The 19,169-nt window shown below is 47.7% G+C and overlaps 1 protein-coding gene across 1 annotated transcript; it reads left to right on the top strand.

Moving 5' to 3' along the window:
• The first annotated feature begins 1,310 nt into the window (after positions 1-1,310).
• Positions 1,311-17,550, top strand: TMED10 (transmembrane p24 trafficking protein 10). Its single transcript, XM_059819570.1, has 5 exons — positions 1,311-1,535; positions 5,876-5,996; positions 10,473-10,546; positions 14,677-14,803; positions 15,279-17,550. Exons 1-5 carry the CDS (start codon positions 1,311-1,313, stop codon positions 15,398-15,400), a joined length of 669 nt encoding a protein of 222 aa, XP_059675553.1. The 3' UTR covers positions 15,401-17,550.
• The last annotated feature ends 1,619 nt before the right edge of the window (positions 17,551-19,169 follow it).

Raw genomic sequence — 19,169 nt, forward strand, 5'->3', positions numbered from 1 at the left:
TCCATCACTGTACAGTTGGGCTTAGTTTCTGTTCCTTCATAGGGCGGGCTTCACTGTATTGTCTCAGTAAATACAAGCACAAGGATGTGAAGACACAAAGCTGTTCTTTGAAATGCTCTGGCCATGGCGTGGCCTGTCTTGATCTCTGCATGAGCATCCAGGCATTAAGTTTGCTGGTTTAAGCCTCTTAAGATTGACGTTTGTACCGACTCCTGATTACTGCTTGTCATTAAAGACATGTTTTGCCCAACGAGAGAGGACCGGTGATGTTTAAGAAATAAAAGTGAAACAATGGTGTAATTTTTTTTTTTTTAAACTTAAGCTAGTAGAAATAAAAGAGCTTTTTTACTGTCTAGCAATGTTACTATGCGTTTCTTTCTCCCCACCTTTCCTTACATCTCAACACACCCAAGCGAGTTGCTGCTCCCACTGGCGCACATTCTCCCTGGCAGTGCCGCTCCCCGCGGTTCCTGCGGCAGGGCCAGTGCCGAGAAGGGAGGGAAGCTGTTGGTGTGGTGCCAGGGGAAGCAGCGGTCCAATGCTGGTTGGTGGGTGATTTAATGCTGTGCTCCTAGAGAGTCAAACAGATCAAGAAGAAAAAAAAGAAAAAGTGGATCTGAGCATATAGTGGAAAGGGAGAGAAAAAAAAAATCCTCCGAATACCTTTAAAAATCAGCGTAATTTCATTTGCTGTCAAAACCATTTGCATACCTCTGCCACTATCGTATTCGCAGGATGCTGCAAAGAAGTGAGACATCTGATAAAAGAAAATTTTCTTGGCTGAAGAAGGCGAGAGGGAAATCACTCAGAAATTTTAAAAAATAGTAACGAAACAGCCAGTGCATCTCCCGGAGAGGGAGCTGGGAGCGCCCAGCTGTGCGGAAGGCTCTAGGAAGTTCAGACTGCTTGTCCAGCCTCAGTACGCTCCTCTGCATCGGAGCACAGTTTGATTTTTTTAAGTTTTTCGTTTCTTTAATGGATGAAATCATTATTAATCATTACCACCCATGACTAACGAACTAATTTCATTAATCATTTATTTCATCATTAAATAGCCCACTCGAAGGGACACGCTTCAGTACCTAAGCCCAGTAAATCTGCACCTCGAGGAGGAGGCGGTCAGGAGGACACTGAACCCCCACTCCCGCGGGGTCCGCGGGGCGATGCCCCCACCCGCGAGGCGGCACGCGGCCCCGCACTCCGCGCGCCCCGCCCGCAGCCCCGGCCCCGCCCCCACCGTGACGCAGCGGCGGCGTTGGTCACGTGTGGCGGAGGCGGAGGCCCGGCCTGCCGCACCCGGAGCCGCCGCCATGCCGCTGCCTGGCCACCCCCGCCTCGGGCAGGCCCCGCTCCTGGCGCTGCTGCTGCTGTGGCTGCTGCTGCTGGTGGGCCCGGCGCGGCCCATCTCCTTCCAGCTGCCGGGCAAGGCGCGGAAGTGCCTGCGGGAGGAGATCCACCGCGACACGCTGGTCACGGGCGAGTACGAGATCGGCGCCCCGCCGGGCTCCTCCACCGGACCCTCCGCCAACCTCAAGGTGCGACCGCGGCGGCAGCGCCCCGGCAGGCGGGGCGGGGGGGGGGAGAGCGGGGGTAGGCCGGGGCGGGCGGCGTGGCCCCTCCTCCCCGACCGTGCGGGGGCGGGGCGTGGGGTGGGTGACGTTTTCCACGCGTGACACCACCTCCCGCGTGGGTTTGCAGCGGGCCTGGCCTCCTGCCTGTGGCGCGTTGGGGGAGGGATGAGACAGGACTCGCCTTGTGGTAGGGACCACCAGCTCACCCAGGGGCTTTGCCATCTGGGTATTGGGTAGGAAGGGAGTGGGGCAGGATTTTGGCTTGAGCCAAATTCAAGCTTTTTGTCCCCAAAGATCTTGTCGCGGCGGCCCGTCCCACCAGCCGCCGTATAATCCCCATGCCAGAGGCCTCCAGCGTGTGGATTATGTGGCAGCTGGCGGGACGGGCCACTGCGATAAGGCCGTCCTAAGGCTGCTGACACTGTGTAAGGAGGAAAGAGTTACGGTGACGTGGCTTTCCGAGGGCTCCCTCCCCGCATACGGCCTGGCACGGCGGGATGGAGCAGCAGGATGCAGGGAACGGGCAAGGTGAGGGTTTAGAAACAAGGTTTTGGTACACAAAATGGCTATTCCCATCTTGCTGTGTTGTGGCCAGCATGGATTTTAAGGAGGCAGGTGTTTGCTGTGCGGACGAAAGGGTTCCTAAAAGATCCTTAGGGAGTGTAGGGGAAGGGTCAGCAGAATACATGTGACTAATACACCTATGTGACAAGCAGCTATTAAAACTTCAACAGTTTCACTATAATTCTGTCTGCAATCTGCCTTCCCTAGGCTTTCTTCAAATTTCCCAACTAGCTGGGTAAGGTCTATTGCTATGCAATCAGTCATAACGGCTTTCTGTCTTTTTTTGATTTTTGTCTAAGCTCCCAAAGGCTTCAAAAGTAAGTGTGCAAACAAACAGAGACAGGATGGTCTGCTCAGGAGTCTCTGAACTCAGTACTACTCAGTGAGTATTTGAGATCTCCTGAAATCAAGTTACCCTTCCAGCATCTGCCGACAGACACCCAAAGGCCTTGGGTTATTGGCAGTTGTGCTTGGTTATGGCTAGAGAAGGCTGTTTCTGGAGTCTTGCTTTTTTAAAATCTTGTTCTGCTGTTCTTATGTCATTTGTAAGAGGAAACATGCCTGTGTGCCTGGCAAGGTACATGTATTTCAGGTCAAGTGCCCTGTTCCTGTCTGTCTCTTACCACTCGGTGATCAAGCATCCTGGTTCTCTGGTTGCCCAGTCTTAGGTCAATTGACCCTGCGGTCCCTTCCAAAATTCATTTTTATGACAGAGGACTTGTCTAGGGAGGTGGTGAAACAATGAATCCCACACTTGGGTCTTAAGTCTGGCTTTGCTGCTGAAGCTGGTATCCAGGTAGGACTGCTCGTGGCAGCTCTATTTTACTGGGACTGTAAAATAAAAACAAAATAAAATAAAGTCCTGTACTAGTTTGAAAAACTACAAAGGAGAAACAGTAATCTATGCAATTCTTGCTTTCCTTCGTATTGTTCAGGTATGCTGTGGCCTCCCAACATGCTGGGCCTGTTGCAAGTGCTGTAACCCCTCTGTTAGGTGCATACTTCTTTCTGTGTCTAAGTGTGTGTGGGGAAAGTTAGTTCAAGACTAACTTGAGGGTGGTAGAGCACTGGAACAAGCTGCCCAGAGAGGTTGTGGAGTTTCCTTCTCTGGAGATACTCAAAACTCGCCTGGATGCATTCCTGTGAGATCTGCTCTAGGTGAGCCTGCTCTGGCGGGGGGGTTGGGCTAGATGATCTCCAGAGATCCCTTCCAACCCCTATCGTTCTGTGATTCTGTGAAGACACCTCGTCTGCAGATGGTCTCGCTCCTTCTGCACTGAATGGCCTGCTTCGGTCCCCCAGATCGGGCCACCAAACATAGGAAGTTGGTAGTTAATCCTGGCTGGGCTCAGTTCGGTTCCTGCTAGTGAGCTAAGTTTTGTGTGTGTGTGATAGCCCAGCACTAACAGTGGCACCCTCTGTTTTGGAGGAATCCGCGGGCTCTGCCAGCTGGCTGCGGAGGGGCGGCATCGGGGCGGCTGAGGTCTTGCTTGGGCCTGGCCACGTGCCTCTGGCCCATTGTCGAGGCTGGCGGTTTGGGGAACCTTCAGGCTGTTTGTCAAGGGCGAACAATGCCCTGTCTGTAGGGGATTGCGTTACCGTAAATAACGTTAGAATAGCATGAAAAAACCCTTTCAGGTCAACTCCCCCACAAGCGTTCTGGCTGGGCTATTAGCAGCTTCTCCCGCCCCCGTGGGCCCGGCTGAATGAGCAGTGTATTTGGCTGATCTGGGTAACGCTATTCAATTTTGATGAAAGCAGATAGCAGAGCTTTTACTGTCCAGAATCCTGTTCATGAGCAGGCTATTGCTAGAGCTGGAAAGGGCAAAAATGGATCAAGCTGCATAATATCCTCTAGCTAAAGATTAGCTCTGGTCTCTAGAAAGCCCTAAAGGAACAGTGCTCAAAACAAAGGGGACATTTGAGAGCTTGCTGTGTTATTGTCACTACTTCTTGGGATGGAGAACCCAGTATGCAGATCATATGATACCACCCTGATGAGGCTAGTGTCTTGGTTAATCAGGACCGCTCCATTGAATAGTGTGCACCACGTGTTGGCCAAAACGCATGCTTTTACACCATGTCTGCATGGTCAGATGCAGACAGCCTGGCACTCCAAAAGGGCCTGCTGACTTGAGCTGGGTGCTTCCGATAGTCTAGTGGCTTCCGGACAGGAGGTGGCTTGTGTTGGGAGCTTGTGGCAGGGGGGGATAGCAACACGCTGCCTGTTCCTGATTGCACAGGCGTGCTTTCATCTGCTCGCCACTTGAATACAGGTAGAGCTCTGACGAACTGCAGTGAGGGAGGAGAACAGTGCTCCTCGTTGTGCTCGGACACTGACAAATAGCATATGGTGCAGGGGAAGCTACAACAAATCCTGTAATGGACAATTATGGGATAATCTGTATGCAGAGGAAACTTGTTCCTAAAGTCTTGCCTGCTATGGTTTATACCCTGAGGCATGAAGTTCTATATACTTTATTATTTTTGCTGCCTAATACAGCAACTCTCACTGTCCACATGAAGGTCCGCACCTGTTCCGAGTCCAGCAGGCTGCCGGCATCAGCGGTATCCTGTGGCAGGGAGTTAATTAGGTGTCCTAATACGAAGAAAGAAGAGTGTTTCCTTAGAATAGTTTTGGGTGCATAGCCCTTTTGTATGGCCTTTGTACAGGGAAACAAGGCTGTTTTTCTGTTGTAAGATGGAGTAAAGGAGAATCTCTGATTTACCTTCTCCGTACCACAAATTCTTTTATGTACTTTTGTCTTATATACCTTTAAAATTATTCCCAAGCTTTTCAGTCTCTTCATGTCTAAGACTTTCAAAGACCCCTAGTAACTTTAGCACCCATGCTTTTTCAGACATACCTGTTGAGGGATGCAGTTGTGAGAAACTGGGAGGCATTCCAGTGGAACGCATATTGTTGATTTTTGTACAGTATTGTAACGTCTTCAATTTTTTTTCATGCCTCTCCGTTGTCAGTGTATTTCAACTGGATGGAGCCTTTAATTGAGCACAGTGATTCTCAAGTCTGCGTCATGAAATGCGTGTCCTTTTTTTTTGACTCTTTGTTGAAGCATTTTTGTAGACCTTCTACAGTTTTTGCCTATTCTTAGTAATTTCCTAGACTTAGTGCAAAGCAGTCATTATTCTGTCTGTGTAGTCTGAATTGTCCTTTGAAGTGGCCACTTTTATGGATCTTGGCACCCAAACCTTGTATAACTCAGGGCTGTACTGATGGTTCATTTCTAGAGGAATAGATGTGCCCTTCTCCATTTCATCTTCTGGGGAATGAGTCTTTTTTGTCTCATAAGGCTTCCCTGTATCTCTGTTGCTATGGGAATTTATGAATTTTGCTTGCAAAATGAAGGCAATGAATTCAGTTTGGTTCAGCTAGAGTGCCTAAATGTAGTCTATATTCAGGGGTTATAGGAGGAAGAGGAATTAGTGTGGTTTTTGGTTTTGGGGTTTTTTTGGTTGGTTGGTTGCTTGCTTTTTGGTGTGGGGTTTTTTTGTTTAATCTAAGAGTCAGTAATTACCTTAGAAGCACTCTGACTTTGTCAGCTCCTGGAGTGGGGATGAGGTGGGGAGGAATTGATATAGTCGCGAGGAAGGAGGGAAACTGTTGAAAGGAGAAAGCAGCAGACCCAAAGGGGAAGCTAGGAGAACTCTTCCTGCACAGGCAGCCTGAACCCGTGGCAGCAAAGCCCTGTTTCTTACCCTCATTGTCTCTCTTACAGATAACAGACTCAGCTGGGCACATCCTGTATGCAAAGGAGGATGCCACTAAGGGCAAGTTTGCCTTCACCACTGAAGACTATGATATGTTTGAGGCCTGCTTTGAGAGCAAGCTTCCTGTGGGTAAGTGAAGTGAAAGGTCTGTTGGCTGCTTCTAGTTTCCAAACAGGTTCATGTAGATATGTGGATTAGGGCTATCGGTAAAGCGATCCTGAGTGTGGTCCGCAGAACACTGACTTTTAAAGCTGATCTTCAGGAGGATGTGGGCAGTCTCACTGCAGAATATCTGCTGTCCGTGTTGCATTTGAAGTTAAGTAATCCTCTGTGGCTGTCGTGTAGACCACTTGGGTTTCCTCTGAAAGGGGAATCGTGTGTTCCTCCTGCAGAGGTCACCACAGTTGCAATGAGCGGCAGTACCTGGGAGCAAACCACACCTCTTTTGCCCTTTTCATGCTTCTCCCCATCTTGCAGTTGAGCCAGGACAGAGCAGGATGCCATCAACTCCAAGACCCTGTCTTTCTCCCCAGCTGACCATCTCTCCCATTTGGTGGAACATGATCTCTCCACAATGTGTACTTGGCAGCAATCCTGCGTTACGTTAGCAACCATGTTCTGGGGTTGAGGAGTGTGTGTGTGTATAGAGAACAGGGCCTTGGTTTGCACTTGCAACTGCTCTCTAAGTGGTCGATAAAGGGAAGGGGAAACGAGCAGGACGTCAGCCTTGCATTTGTGCTGCAGGGATGGTTGCCTAACGAGCGCCGAGGCTCGTTTCCTGTGAGTGTGACGCATGTGCTGCTTTGAGTGTCTGGGCTCAACTTCAGGACAAACGTGCTGAAAACAGTCAACACGTGGACTCCAGTCTCATTTGCAGTGGTGTGAGCATGTGCAAGTTTGTAGGTGCTCACATTTTTTCATGGTCATTGTCAGAGTTCTGCTCCCTGGACCTGGTTCTTCTTAGGTCTTATCCTAAAAGACCCCAGAGCATTTCACAGACCGGTTGCTAGCAGCATTCCTCACATCTGTTTGAAAGGCAACCTCTGTTTTGCTGTTCTGTTCCACGTGTAAGATGTAAATAGTTTGCAAGTTGAAGAGAACTTTCCAGAAAGAGAAGGTTATCATCTTTGCTGGGATTAGGAGGGATCATCTGGCTTGTAACACCTCTTCTATACTATTTGACAGATAAGGCAGTGACCCCAAATGCTCAGGGTTTTGCTTTTATTTCACTCCAAAGCTAGGACTTCCAAATGCTCCTTAACACATTGAGACATGCAGGCACTAGTGACTCATCTGGGAGTCACTCATGCTATTTATTGTCCGACACCTGGGTATTCGGGAAGTCTCCAGACAGTCCTACAAATCCTTTCATAGCTTCCATGTGATCACACACTGAAATGGGAAACTCTGTGACCAGAGGTTTCTTGCCTAGACTGAGCCCCTTATAGCTCTTTTGATTGTAGCAAATGTTTGTTCCCTGGCTCCCTTGTATTGTTGCAGGTTTGTTTTAAAGCTTTCCATACTGATGAGGATAAAATATTTCTAAATGCAGCTTCTACCTGATGACCAGTCGGGTGTTGAGATGCAAAAATCTAGAGCTGTTCAATTGAGCAGCTGGATCCTCTTCTGGAGGCTTTCTTTTTAGGGGTCTCCAAGCTGCCAGTTTCTTTTTGGACCCAGGTGCCCCAAATTCCTTGCTAAAGAGAGATGCTGCATGGTGAGTATCTCCAGATTTCCCATGCCTGTGCTGAAAATCAAGGAAGTGTTAAAGTAAGGGAGGTGGCACTGTGAGGCTTGATCATCTGCAGGACTTGGTTAAGGTACTGTGGAAGAAGTAACCACGTTACAAGGAAGTGCCTCGTTTCCTCTATAAGGTCAGCATGGGAATGGGGGAACTGACCAAGTGCTGTTTTATCCCCATGTTTCTCTTTAAAGGTTGGGGTTTTTTTACAGTCTCATCAAGTAAGTGGTCAGGACTTGTAGTGTGGCAGCCAAGGAGGATGTTGGTGGAGTACTGGAAGAGAAAAACTGTTGGTAGAGGAAGCTCAGAGCCGTTGGGACCTGAGGGGTCTAAGCAACTGAGATTTCTCAATCCTTAACCACAGAAATGAGGAAGAGGAAGTAAGAAGGAGATCCTATTTAGAAGGTCCACCTTATCGGAGTGGAGGAGTTTTTAGCGTGGTTCTTGGAGCTGTGGGTGTTTACATGATAGGCTTTTTTCCCCTCTTCCAGGTTGGAATGGTCCTGTCTTCCTCACCAGTGCTCTGTGCCCAGGCACGCTTACTCTTGTACCGTAGGCTAATCTCTGAGATGAACAGCCTGGCCTGCACTATATGCTCCCCTGTAGGGCTCTTCCTGTGTGCTAATCTTTACCTCTTTGCTCCTTCTGTAATCCTTCTCTTTCTGAACTTTCTTAAGAGTGTTATGGCTCATTTTTTCTGGAATTCCTGTGGGAAAATTTTTTGACATCCAGTTCAACCATCCTGTTTTTCCACTGACTTTGCAAATTGGGAGCTCCCCTTATCTCCCAGGAAACAGTTCTGTGCTCATGTGAGATGATCTCTTGAAGACCTCCTGGGGGCTGTAGGTATCAGTTTAGTTCGAGGTCTCTGGGACTTGACTGTTTTTCTCTTTGCTGCTGATCCAGTCTGCTCTGGCGAGCCGTGGCTGCAGGAGGAGCAGGGAGTTAGTGAGGATATGATGAGCATGAAAGGAGCTGCCTAGTGCCTTGGGCTCAGTAAACTTGTAGAAGAGCAGCTTGAGTTTTTCCAGGCCAGTCCCTGACAATGTTAACCTCTTGCAGGATGTCTGCTTTCCATCCCTTTGCACCCAGCAGCTCTAAGGTTTCTGCTTTCTTACTGCCTCTTGGCAGCTCTCCCTTCCAGCCTGACAAATTAATCCTTCCAATTCTGTTCTCCTCTTCACTGGCCTTTTCATCTTTCTCATCTCTTCCTGGAAGCTCCAGCTCTCCACCCAAGTTGCTGTAATTTAAACAACATTAAAAAAACCTCTCACTGAACTGTGTGCTTTGAGTTTTCTTCTGCAGCTACTGTTGGCTGTCCTACCTGCTAGTCTGTAGGCATGCTGGTATATTTATGGCATAAGTGGTCAAAACATGTGGTTGGAGAAAGGAGCATTGGGTGGTTGTATACAGCCTGTCTGTCAAAGAACAGTGCTGGGATTTTAGTTTGGTTTTACAGCAACCGGTCTTTTATAAGAAAACAGAAAAATTCCATCCTAATCCTCATTTATCCATTAGGCTTTTACATAGCTGGGTTTGAATTTCAAGCTGCTGTATCCCTCAGGAAATTTAAGAAACAGTTTGTAGTTGATATGGACCGTCTTGTCAGTAGGCTATTCCATGTTCTGCTGACAGTAGAAGGTGGAGGTGATTCTGCTTTGGTGTTGAAAACCTGTTCAGTGGATAGAGAGAAAATTTGGGGATGTTGTATTGAAGATCTGGAGTATCTTCCTAGCTCCGACTGGAGTGACCCAGTGTAACCTGTACATTGAATTTGTTTGTGGACTGAGGGAATGTCCACCTGGCAGCCTCCTAAGGCAAAGTGTGAGTATTGGACATGCTCCTGGATAAAGACTCTGAAATTCGTAGTATAAGTGAATTCAGACCTCATGTTTTGCTGGCAGCCAGCTGAGGACAACTGTATGCCCCACCATGCTGGGATTTGGGAATGTGTTATGTACAGACATTTTCTTCATGGGTGGTATAGTGGAATATGATAATTGGGTCAGCTGACGTGCTGCATTCTTTTGGGTATCTTATATGGCTATCCTATATATTTTTTTCCCCCTCTTGTGAATGTTCTCAGATGTGACAGTTTGTAACAGTTAAAAGAAGCTATTAGCCATAGGTGTCCCTAGCTTGGGGGCTACAGCCTTAGAAGATACCTACTGTGCTGTTGGCTGCAGCCTTATCCTACTCGCTGTGTGTGCGGCTGCAGCTGGCAGTTCTCTGAAGTGGTGTTTTCCTGGCTTCAGAAGCCTCTTGCCATCTTGGGGTTTGCATTAGCAGTGTGGGTCTCGAACATCTGAGCTGTTCTTTCTGTGAAAAGATATGTTGGTAAAGGGATTGCCTTTGTTTCTGCAGATACTGCAGCATGCATGGATCAGTAGTCCCCATATGCCATATTCCTCAATTAGAGCAGTTTACCTTCTGCTCCTTTGAATGTAAAATCATTTACAACCCCAGTAACCTTGACAAGTTAGCGGTGCACTTCCTGCTAGGAGGAACGTAGGCTTCCCAGTCGAATATTTGTCCCTCTGGTGACTTGTCTTTTGTCAGGCTGTCTCATAGCAGCTGATACTCATCTTCTAATCCTCTGCAGTTTTTACAGCGATTTGCATCCCACACACACTTAGCACTTTTAGTTACAGCTTGTTCTCATTATCTTTGCGAGGCTCTCCTTCAGCCAGGATTTATTGTGAAGTCTCTGTATTTTTAGGCTGGACTGTGCTGCCTCCACAGTTAGCTGCAGACATGGCGGGAGGGGAGGGATGTTGTGAGTTCTTCCTCAGTGGTGGGGAGAGCTGGTGATTTCCTGGCAGGCTGAATGTTTCGCACAATGAATCCTTTCATTATGCTTCCAGGAACAGGGAGGATGCCGGACCAGCTCGTGATTCTGGATATGAAGCATGGAGTTGAAGCAAAGAACTACGAGGAGGTATGTCCCCTGGCTGCCTGCACTGCAGGCTCCCCTTTCCCAGCACTCACGTGATGCCATTTGTAGATCTGGGGCTCATGATGGGAAGCTGTTTTCCCAGCGGTGATGAAAGCCTGTCTGCAACCTACAATTCCAGTGAAGCTTTGTATGTTAGGGGAGGAAAAAAAAGACAAACATCAACTAAAATTAATTCTGTACTCTGGGAACTGAAGCCTAATGTGTGAATTTCTTTGCTAGCACAGCATGACCCAGCTTCTGGGCATAGGTATTAGAGGCAACAAGAGGCTGAGATGTGAATTTTTCCCAGCCCCAGCAGCAGAGGGCATTTTAGGTTAATATCAGATCCTCCTAAAGGTCAAGTTGCATTGTTACTGTTCTTACCTTTCTGTAACATGTACTGGCTCAACAGCCCTGAAATGATGCTTGTGCATTTCTAAGAACTAGCAGTGTATCAGTGTAAACGTGTTTGGCAGAGTAGTAGCTGGTGTGAAATGGGTATTTGGTTTTAAGGCGTGACATTGCAAACAGGCATAAAGCCTAAATGTTTCCATCTCAGGAGGATACAGCTTTCTTAGACCCAAGAGCCAGCTGTATGAAATAGCAGTTGCTTTGTGGATGGGACAGTCCTGGCTGGTTTGGATGCTGAATTTTAATGGCTGCTACTATGCTTTTGGCTCACTAGAATTTGGAGTCAATCAGCACCCAGTACAGAGCCTGTGCCTGAGAAAATGAAAGTTGTTGGCAAAGAAAGGTTCCTGTAAATGATTGCTGTGTCCACTGCGCACAACAGTGTAGGAGATGCCTTAGAGAGGAGAGTGGGTAGCAGAGGAGGCTGTGTATGGTGCCAGTTAGAAAACAAACAAATTTCTGAGATGAGCATGCTGCAGTTTTTATATCCTTTTGAGCTTTGGGCTCGCTGGTCCTGCATGGCTTAAGTCAGTCTAGAGCACATCCTACGTGGAGAATAAAAAGTGCTTGGGGTCAGAGAAGAGCAGAGCAATCATTGGGCCAGCTCTCTGGCAACCAGCTACTGAAGGATTACAAGATGTTGAAATCTTGTGGGATGACCCCTGAGAGCATAACTGGGAGGATTATGTGATTACATTTACAGAATCTCTTTAAATACAATCCTGCAGCATGCTCTGACTTACATTACTGTAGTGCTACTTAGAAGCGTTGTCCCTATGCAGAAAGGTTCTCTTATGCCCGTATATCTATGTACTCACTAGTTGTACTGATAAAACGGTCTTGGAATAAAAATAAGTATCCATTATGCTCGTCAGCGTAGTTAGATCAATGGAAGGGGTCCATGAACAAATAAGGGAAGAGTTTAGACTTGCAGTCCCACCTGATACCAAATGCAGATCTTAGCAGTGCTGGCAAGCATTCTTGACTTGTGAGGACCTCTGAGAGTGGCAGACTGTGTTGAGCCTTGTTGAGCAGCATGTCTGCAAAAGACTCAGACTGTTCCACTGTTTGTACAGCTGCTACGAATGTTTAGCCACACTGCTTTGCAGTGTTTTTTCTTTTTTTCATCCTCTCTCTCCCCAGGTTGTTGTAGTGTTTGTGGGTTTTAACTCGACAGGTTGCTGTAAGGCCTCAGAGGGGAGGCCTGTTGCTCAGGTTTCTCTGCTGGAATTGCTGCCTTTTTGAGCCTTTTGCTTGTGATGTTCATCTCCTGTAAGGTACCAGTGACCTGTCTTTCCCCCCCCCTCGTTCTTCTTGTTGAACTGCTGCAAGGAGACTTGATGCAGGGAGTTAAACGAAGGTCACTGAGTCCTGCTTGTGCATGGATATATGCAGTGAGAGGAGGGGTCATGTCTGAGTCTGGCTTCATAAGCTTTCATAGATCCAGACATTCTTGGAGCAAAGCAACTGGGAGAGTGAGCTATGTTAGAAAACCTAACTGCAAGGTAATGTCATACCTTAGTTCTCTGGGGTAGGGAGGAATAACTTTCTCCATTCAACAAGTAGAAATGAAGGTAGGGAAAAGTGAAAAGACTTTTCAGAGGGCACCAAGAAGGCTTGCTGATCTAGGTTCCTTTCCAGATCAGCTACTCCCTGCCAATTCTTGGTTATAGCATGTCTCTTTCTATGCTAGGAAGGGAGTTAGGCTTTGATGAATCTTTGAGTGACTCCCAAGAAGTTCAGTGGAGTTGTTGTCTCAGTTGTTCTGGTGGTCTAGATGTTCCTTCTAGGATGATGGTGTCCCACCATCACAGATGCTTGGTGGGCTTTTTACGAAATTCCTTGGAGCAGCTGTGCATATTGTCTTCACTAAGGATGAAGGAGGTTCCAGGATGTGCGTCTTGGAGTACATGCAGGACTGAAAGTAGCTATCAGATGTTTATAGCTACACTTACTAAGAGCAGCTGAAGGGATGCAGGATGGAGCAGACAAGCCTTGGTTTTTCCTAGTGGAACCTTTGTAGCCCTCTGTGAATGAGGAAATGCGCCCTTCAGGAAGATAATGGAGCCAGTCAAGGCAGGGTTAGCTTGTCAGTAGAGCTATCTGAGACCTTGTGTGTGTTACAGACCTGCTGCTCTAGCTGTCAGCAGAGTCTGGGCCATAGGCACACTTACTCTGGTGCCAGTTCTTCAGCAAAGTTCTGCTGGCAGATATGTGTCCAGGCCACAGGGTTTTGTCAGTACAACCTATTGGCTAGAAAGCAGGAGGGGTTTAACCTGCTGTTTCCTACCCCTCCTCAAAAACTCACTCCGAATTGACAGTGCTGCCCTGGCAGACCTGTAATGCATAGGTCGCCTCAGCATAAAAATTCTCAGATGACTGCTTTGAGGGCCTGCTGCTTGCCAGGATATGCGGGTCATGGGAAGACCCTTCAGTGAAATGGCTGATGAGCTAGCACTGGCCTGGTCACGAGCATCCCCTCAGATGGGCTCTGACACCCTCTGGAAGCAGCGTTTTGGGGATGCCTGCACCCTGGGTGCCCTGTTGCCTGCCTGTCGGCACCTGGCCCACTGAGGGATGCCATTCTGTGGCTTATGTCTGAGTAATCCTGTGTAACGGTGAGAGCTGTGGGTGCTCTGTGTGTTTTCTGTAGCACATCTTTCTTCTGCCGCATTACCTGGAGACACAGCATCTGGCCTTCATGGTGGGGGCCTGTCACTCGTTGGTAATAGTGACAAATTCTACACAAGAACCAGAGTTACCCAAACCCTACACTGTAGCAGTGGCAGGAATTGCAGTTAGTTTCCTTTGAGTAACATCCTTGTGTCACAGATTTTACATAATATGTAGTCAGATTACAGCCAGGATTGGGGCAGGGACACATGTTTACATATTCAACTTTAAACAGTTTCTGTTGTGGACTGTGCTTTCTAATTGAATTTCCTGTGGATTTTGCTTTTTGGATACAAGTCTGTGACTTGTAGGACTGTGGCTTGCATGTTCTGCGCAAAAATGATGTCCTGTAGAACCAGCTTTTATGAGAAGTGTGTTTTTCTTTCAAACTGGCTCGAAGACAGCCGTCCCATAAGTATTCCAGCAGCGTCATCTGGTGGCTTGAGGCAGTTGGAGCACTTTTAGCTGCATGGCCCCTACCAAGACCATATGCTGCCCTTAGGGTTATCAGTCTAAGTGATGCAAGCCCTGAGCTCTTGTGGGTGTAATCAAGCCACTGCTACTGGTAATCAGGCTGTCTGGGCTTTCTGGGGCATGTGGCAACAGTTAGCAAAGTGAGTCTCCGTGCTAATACCCTGTATGCCTATAGAACAGTATCATACGCGTATGTAAGTTAGTCACCTGTATCTCAGTCTGTGACTTCTGTTCACTGGAGGTTTAATCATGTGGCAAGCTCTTCTACCGACTCCGCAGAAGCCAACTGTGAATAAGCTAACATTAGGCCAAATAAGGAAGAAATGTGCTTGTATTGCATACTGTGCTTCTCCATTGTGTAGGAGGGGTAGTAGGAAAGTGTGTTTCAGAGAACAGGTGGGAGAAGTGATAGTGTTTTACGCAACGGTAGTTTCTGGCTTGTAGAGGTGTTTCCCTAGGGGAAGGATGCCCCAGATCTGTAGTATGTGAGGAGGAGTGGTTCAAACTGGCAGTAAAAGCCCATGTGGGAGCTTTTGGTTTTGTCTCAGTGATTGCCTGACTCTTCTGTTTTCTAGATTGCTAAAGTGGAGAAGTTGAAGCCTCTGGAAGTAGAACTGAGGCGCCTGGAAGATCTTTCAGAGTCCATTGTTAACGACTTTGCCTATATGAAGAAACGAGAAGAGGAGATGAGGGACACGAATGGTAAGAGACTGTGTGCTCCTTCAGAGGGATGGGGCTCTAAAACCCCTTACTTCTACTGAATGTGTTATTAGGACAGCATTTGGAGATCAAGCAATTATGGTGGTCTCTGCCTGTTCTGTTCCTAGTAAGGGAAACCTTCTGATATTTCTCTCCTTCTGAAGCAGTCACTGAGTCTTGTGTGTCCAATCTCTAGAAATAATTTCTTTTTGTCTCCATTCCTAATGTGCATTATTCTGTACCATTTAATGTCGCACATTAGCTAGAGTTTCGCCTTGTTCCCTCTAATCCTTCTCATCGTTCCCTCTGCTTTTATTTCCAAGTACTGCAGATGCTTGGTGCCCTTGCATTCATGCTGTGTGATGTCTTGCCTTTGAAGTTTCACATGGGTGGGGAGAGAAAATCCTGGGAACTTTGTCCTCTTGAGGCGCATCCTGTGATGTCAGACTCCCATGCAATGGTTTGTTGTCTGTTTCAGAGTCGACAAACACCCGGGTTCTGTACTTCAGCATTTTCTCCATGTGCTGTCTCATCGGACTGGCCACCTGGCAGGTTTTCTACCTGCGTCGCTTCTTCAAGGCCAAGAAACTGATTGAGTAAAGGAGCAAGTCCTCCTCCCCCTCCTCTCAGACCCAGCTGGACACCGCTGGGACCCAGCCATGGCCCCCTGGAGCCATCTCACAGATGATACCCACTGACTGGAGATTTTCTGCAGATACTTGGACCCTAAAGGGGGAGGGGAGCCTAAACATTGGAGGCAACGGGGGACTTGTGAAATCCTGTTGGATGTCGAGGGTGGGGGAGGTTGTGATGGGTTTGGGGATTCCTGGGGCAGAGATTAAATAAAAAAAAAGATGTTTCCATGACAGCTGCAGCGAGTTTTTGCGCTGTCTGTTCTCCTTTTATAATCTTGGCTTGATGATGTCTCCCATTTGTCTGTGACTGTAGTGTTACTCTGAGCCACTTGACCCTGCTGAGCTCTTTAGGTGCCATGCAGCTAGCACCGGGGCAGAGCGGGGGATTCCCTGTTTTGACCATCTGGGATCTAAGCCTCGTGCAAATGGAGGTGAGTGCAAAGCAATAGGATTCATCATTCCAACAGAGCCTGAGGATAGAGGGAGGTCCAAGGTTTGGTCCCTTTCATGGACCTCTGTGTTTCTCCTTGTGGGAGCTGGTGTCTTTGTGCTGACAGGTCAGGGCACTTGAGTGTACAATGGTTCAGCCTGGAGGAAGGGGAGCCTTGGAAGGAGGGCTTGGGAACATGTTTGATCTTGGAAAGGAGAAGCCTGCTTTGCTCAAATAAGGTGTTCAGCCTTGGTCCCACCCTTGTGCCATGTGTTTGTCTTGGATGTGCCTCTCTTGTTCTGAAATGCAGCAGCTTTCCTGAAAGCCTTGGTCAGGGATGGCCTTTTGTGCAGACAGGAGGCCTCAGTCAGATACAGTCACAGAGCAAAGGAGCAGGTTACGCTAGGAAACTTGGTCTTACATTAAGCAGGAGACTTGTCTCATCTGACAGGGTAGCGTTTATCAAGCAGGCAGCTGGCTGAATCTCATTTTGTGAGACCCCAAAGTAGGGTGGGCTGCTGCTCATGTGAAGCATGAGGGCCTGTACCCTGCGCTGAGGTCTGAGGGTGCAAGGGTGCTTTTCAGGTTGGCAGTGGAGTTGGAAGAGTGTGGATGAACTCAGAAAAGCAGTACAGGGTAGGAATAGACTATTTCTGTGTCTGGGGCGAGTCTGAACTGTGCCCTCAACGGAATTGTTATTCTCTTAATGCGGTACTACAGAGAGAGCAAGCAGTTTCTTGTCGTTTCTCAGCTGTCCAGGTGGCATGATGTTAAATAAGCCAGGCTGGGAAAAAACAGGCTGGTTAACTTCCTGCACTTACCTGCTGCAGTTTTTAGGCAGTGATTAAAATTCCTTCACCTTCTCTGCATTCTTTCAGAGCAAATGGTTCAGCAGCACTGTGTTCTGGTGTCATGTGCCTAGACACCTCTGGCTAGGGAAAGGGTTGTCGTGGCCCTGGGCCTGGGCTACCATTTTGAAAAAAGCATGGTTTTCTAATTTCTGACCTGAATCTGATCTATTGCTGGGAAGGAAATGGTTGTCCAGGGTGAGGCAATGGGAAAGAGGATGAAAAGATGACCTCCTGTCATCTAAATACGTTAGTACTTTGCCTCCCCTTTGCCATTGCCAAGTTCCTGGAGTTGTTAGTTCCACTGGCAAATGCTTAAATTGCTTTTCATTTGTTTCTTTTTTGATAAAGCCATATTAAGAACCCAAGTCCAGTCCTCTGCCCTTGCATCCATTTTATCCTTGTATGTTTTGAAAGCTGTAACAGTGCAGAACAGCAGTGATGCCACAGGACTGAATTACAAAAGTCATTTGAAGGTAGTTTTAGGTCCTACGGTTTGAAGCCTGTAGATCTGTTAAGGTTTTGCTTTTGTTTTTATATAACTTGAAAAGACAGTACAAGAAAGGGGCTTTTCCAGTCTTGTCTGTTTTGCTATGCTCTCCCTGTCCTTATCTGAGTAGAAAGATACCTTTATCTTAAAAAATGGTGGTGAGACCTTAAGTTCCCCAGGTGACCGTTACACTATCATTGTTCCGGTGTTGTGTTTTGATCTTCACTGTACTGGTATGGTTACTGGGGAGCAGGTGTGGGGGACTGGTGTGGATTTACCTGTAATGACTGGTTGGGGGATTTTTGTCAACTTTCTCAAATAAAATGTCTTTGGGGAAGAACAACCCACCTCCGTTGCCTGTGTGAGTCTTGTCCTCTTTGTGCACGTTCCTCCCAACTGCTGTTTCCTGCAAGCTGACCTGTCGCAGGAAGCAGCAAGTACACAGACCCCCCCGCAAGCCTTTGGGTGTCTCTAGCAACAGTTAACTTGTAAAGAATTTGAGAATACCAGACTCGGGAAAGGTACTGGCTGCACAGGCTTCTGCGGAGTGGGACCAGCACAGCAGGCGAGGTGTCTCTAATACAGGTTACCATTTGCTCCCTTTCTCCCCGCACTGCCCCCCCCCCCCCCCCCCCCGCCACCCCTTCCTAATTATATTCCTCTATGTTTAGGAATTTTGAGGCTGATAGTGAAACAGGACTGGTGGTCTAGAGTACAAGATCCAGTTTTTCACTGTCAGCTCCCAAGTAAAGTCTAGTTCATTAAGACAAATGGAATTACTTTCAGTTATGTGCTTTAGAGGAAATTCTAAATTGTTGCAAAGATGAGTTGGTCCTATGTGAGTGGCAGATGCTTACTGAAGAGAGTGGTTAGGTATTTACCAAACTGCTGTCAGGTCTCTGCTGAGCCTGCGAGCCTTTTGTCATGCAGTAGCCAAGTGAGATATGCCATGTAACAGGACTGGGAGCGCGTAAGTGCTACATAACTAGTTAGTAGTATTAGGGAGAATTTCAAGAAGGGAAATTCCCAGATCTTTGGATAAGGATTAGCCTCTGCAAGTTCTTGCCTGGATGAATATTTGAGTATCTGAAATCGTACAGCCGTTCTCATGCGGTAGGTTGGCGGTGGGTCTGGGCTGTTTTACAGCACTGTGGATGCAGAGCTGCTGTCTTCATTCCATTTTACTTCTGGGAAATGGGCTAAAGTTGAGCTGTTGTAGATACTTGAGTCTGAGCCCATCTTTGTGTATGACAGATGCATCACTGGTAAATCTATAATTGCCTGTAGCAAACTGCATCAGACATTTCCAGCCTCTTCCACCCACTTGTCAATGTGACTAACTATTTAATTATCACACTACTTAACACAGCGTGTGAGTATTCCTAAGTAAGGTATACATCTTCACGTATTCCCCCTCCTGCTATGCCAGTGTAGGCTGTACTCTGTACAAAGTGCCTGCTGCAGCTGCTGTGTGCATGCACGCGTGAGGGGATGAGCATTTTACCCACTCTGTTGCTCATTTCTTACAAGCTGCTCGGGTATGTGAGAAACAACCCAAGTGTACAACACCTGTGTTGTCTCCTAACTGGCAGATCAGGAACTTTCGACTCGAACTAGTTTGGGAGCTGGTTGGTGACATCATTAGAGGATTCCTGCCTGTGCATTTCACAGGGTGCTACAGCAGAGGGTTAGGAAAGTAGCATGGCCTCTCTTCACCCCTGCCAGTTCATGTGATGTGTTTCTGTCTCCCTCATATCTTTAGCTGTGTCCCTCTGCTGTACTCGTCCTGTAAATGCCTGAGAGGGCCTTAGCGAACAAAGTCTTTGGGAAATGAACTTCCCGTACGTTGAAGGTGGCTTGTTGGGAAGGAGAGAGCACAAACCTGAAATGGATACATCTTTCACAGGAGAAAAAAAGTCGGATCTGGTGAAGACTGCAGGAGTTTGGGGTTGGTAGTTTTGTCTGC

The sequence above is a fragment of the Gavia stellata genome, chromosome 7 (assembly GCF_030936135.1).
Source record: "Gavia stellata isolate bGavSte3 chromosome 7, bGavSte3.hap2, whole genome shotgun sequence".
NCBI classification, from domain to species: domain Eukaryota; kingdom Metazoa; phylum Chordata; class Aves; order Gaviiformes; family Gaviidae; genus Gavia; species Gavia stellata.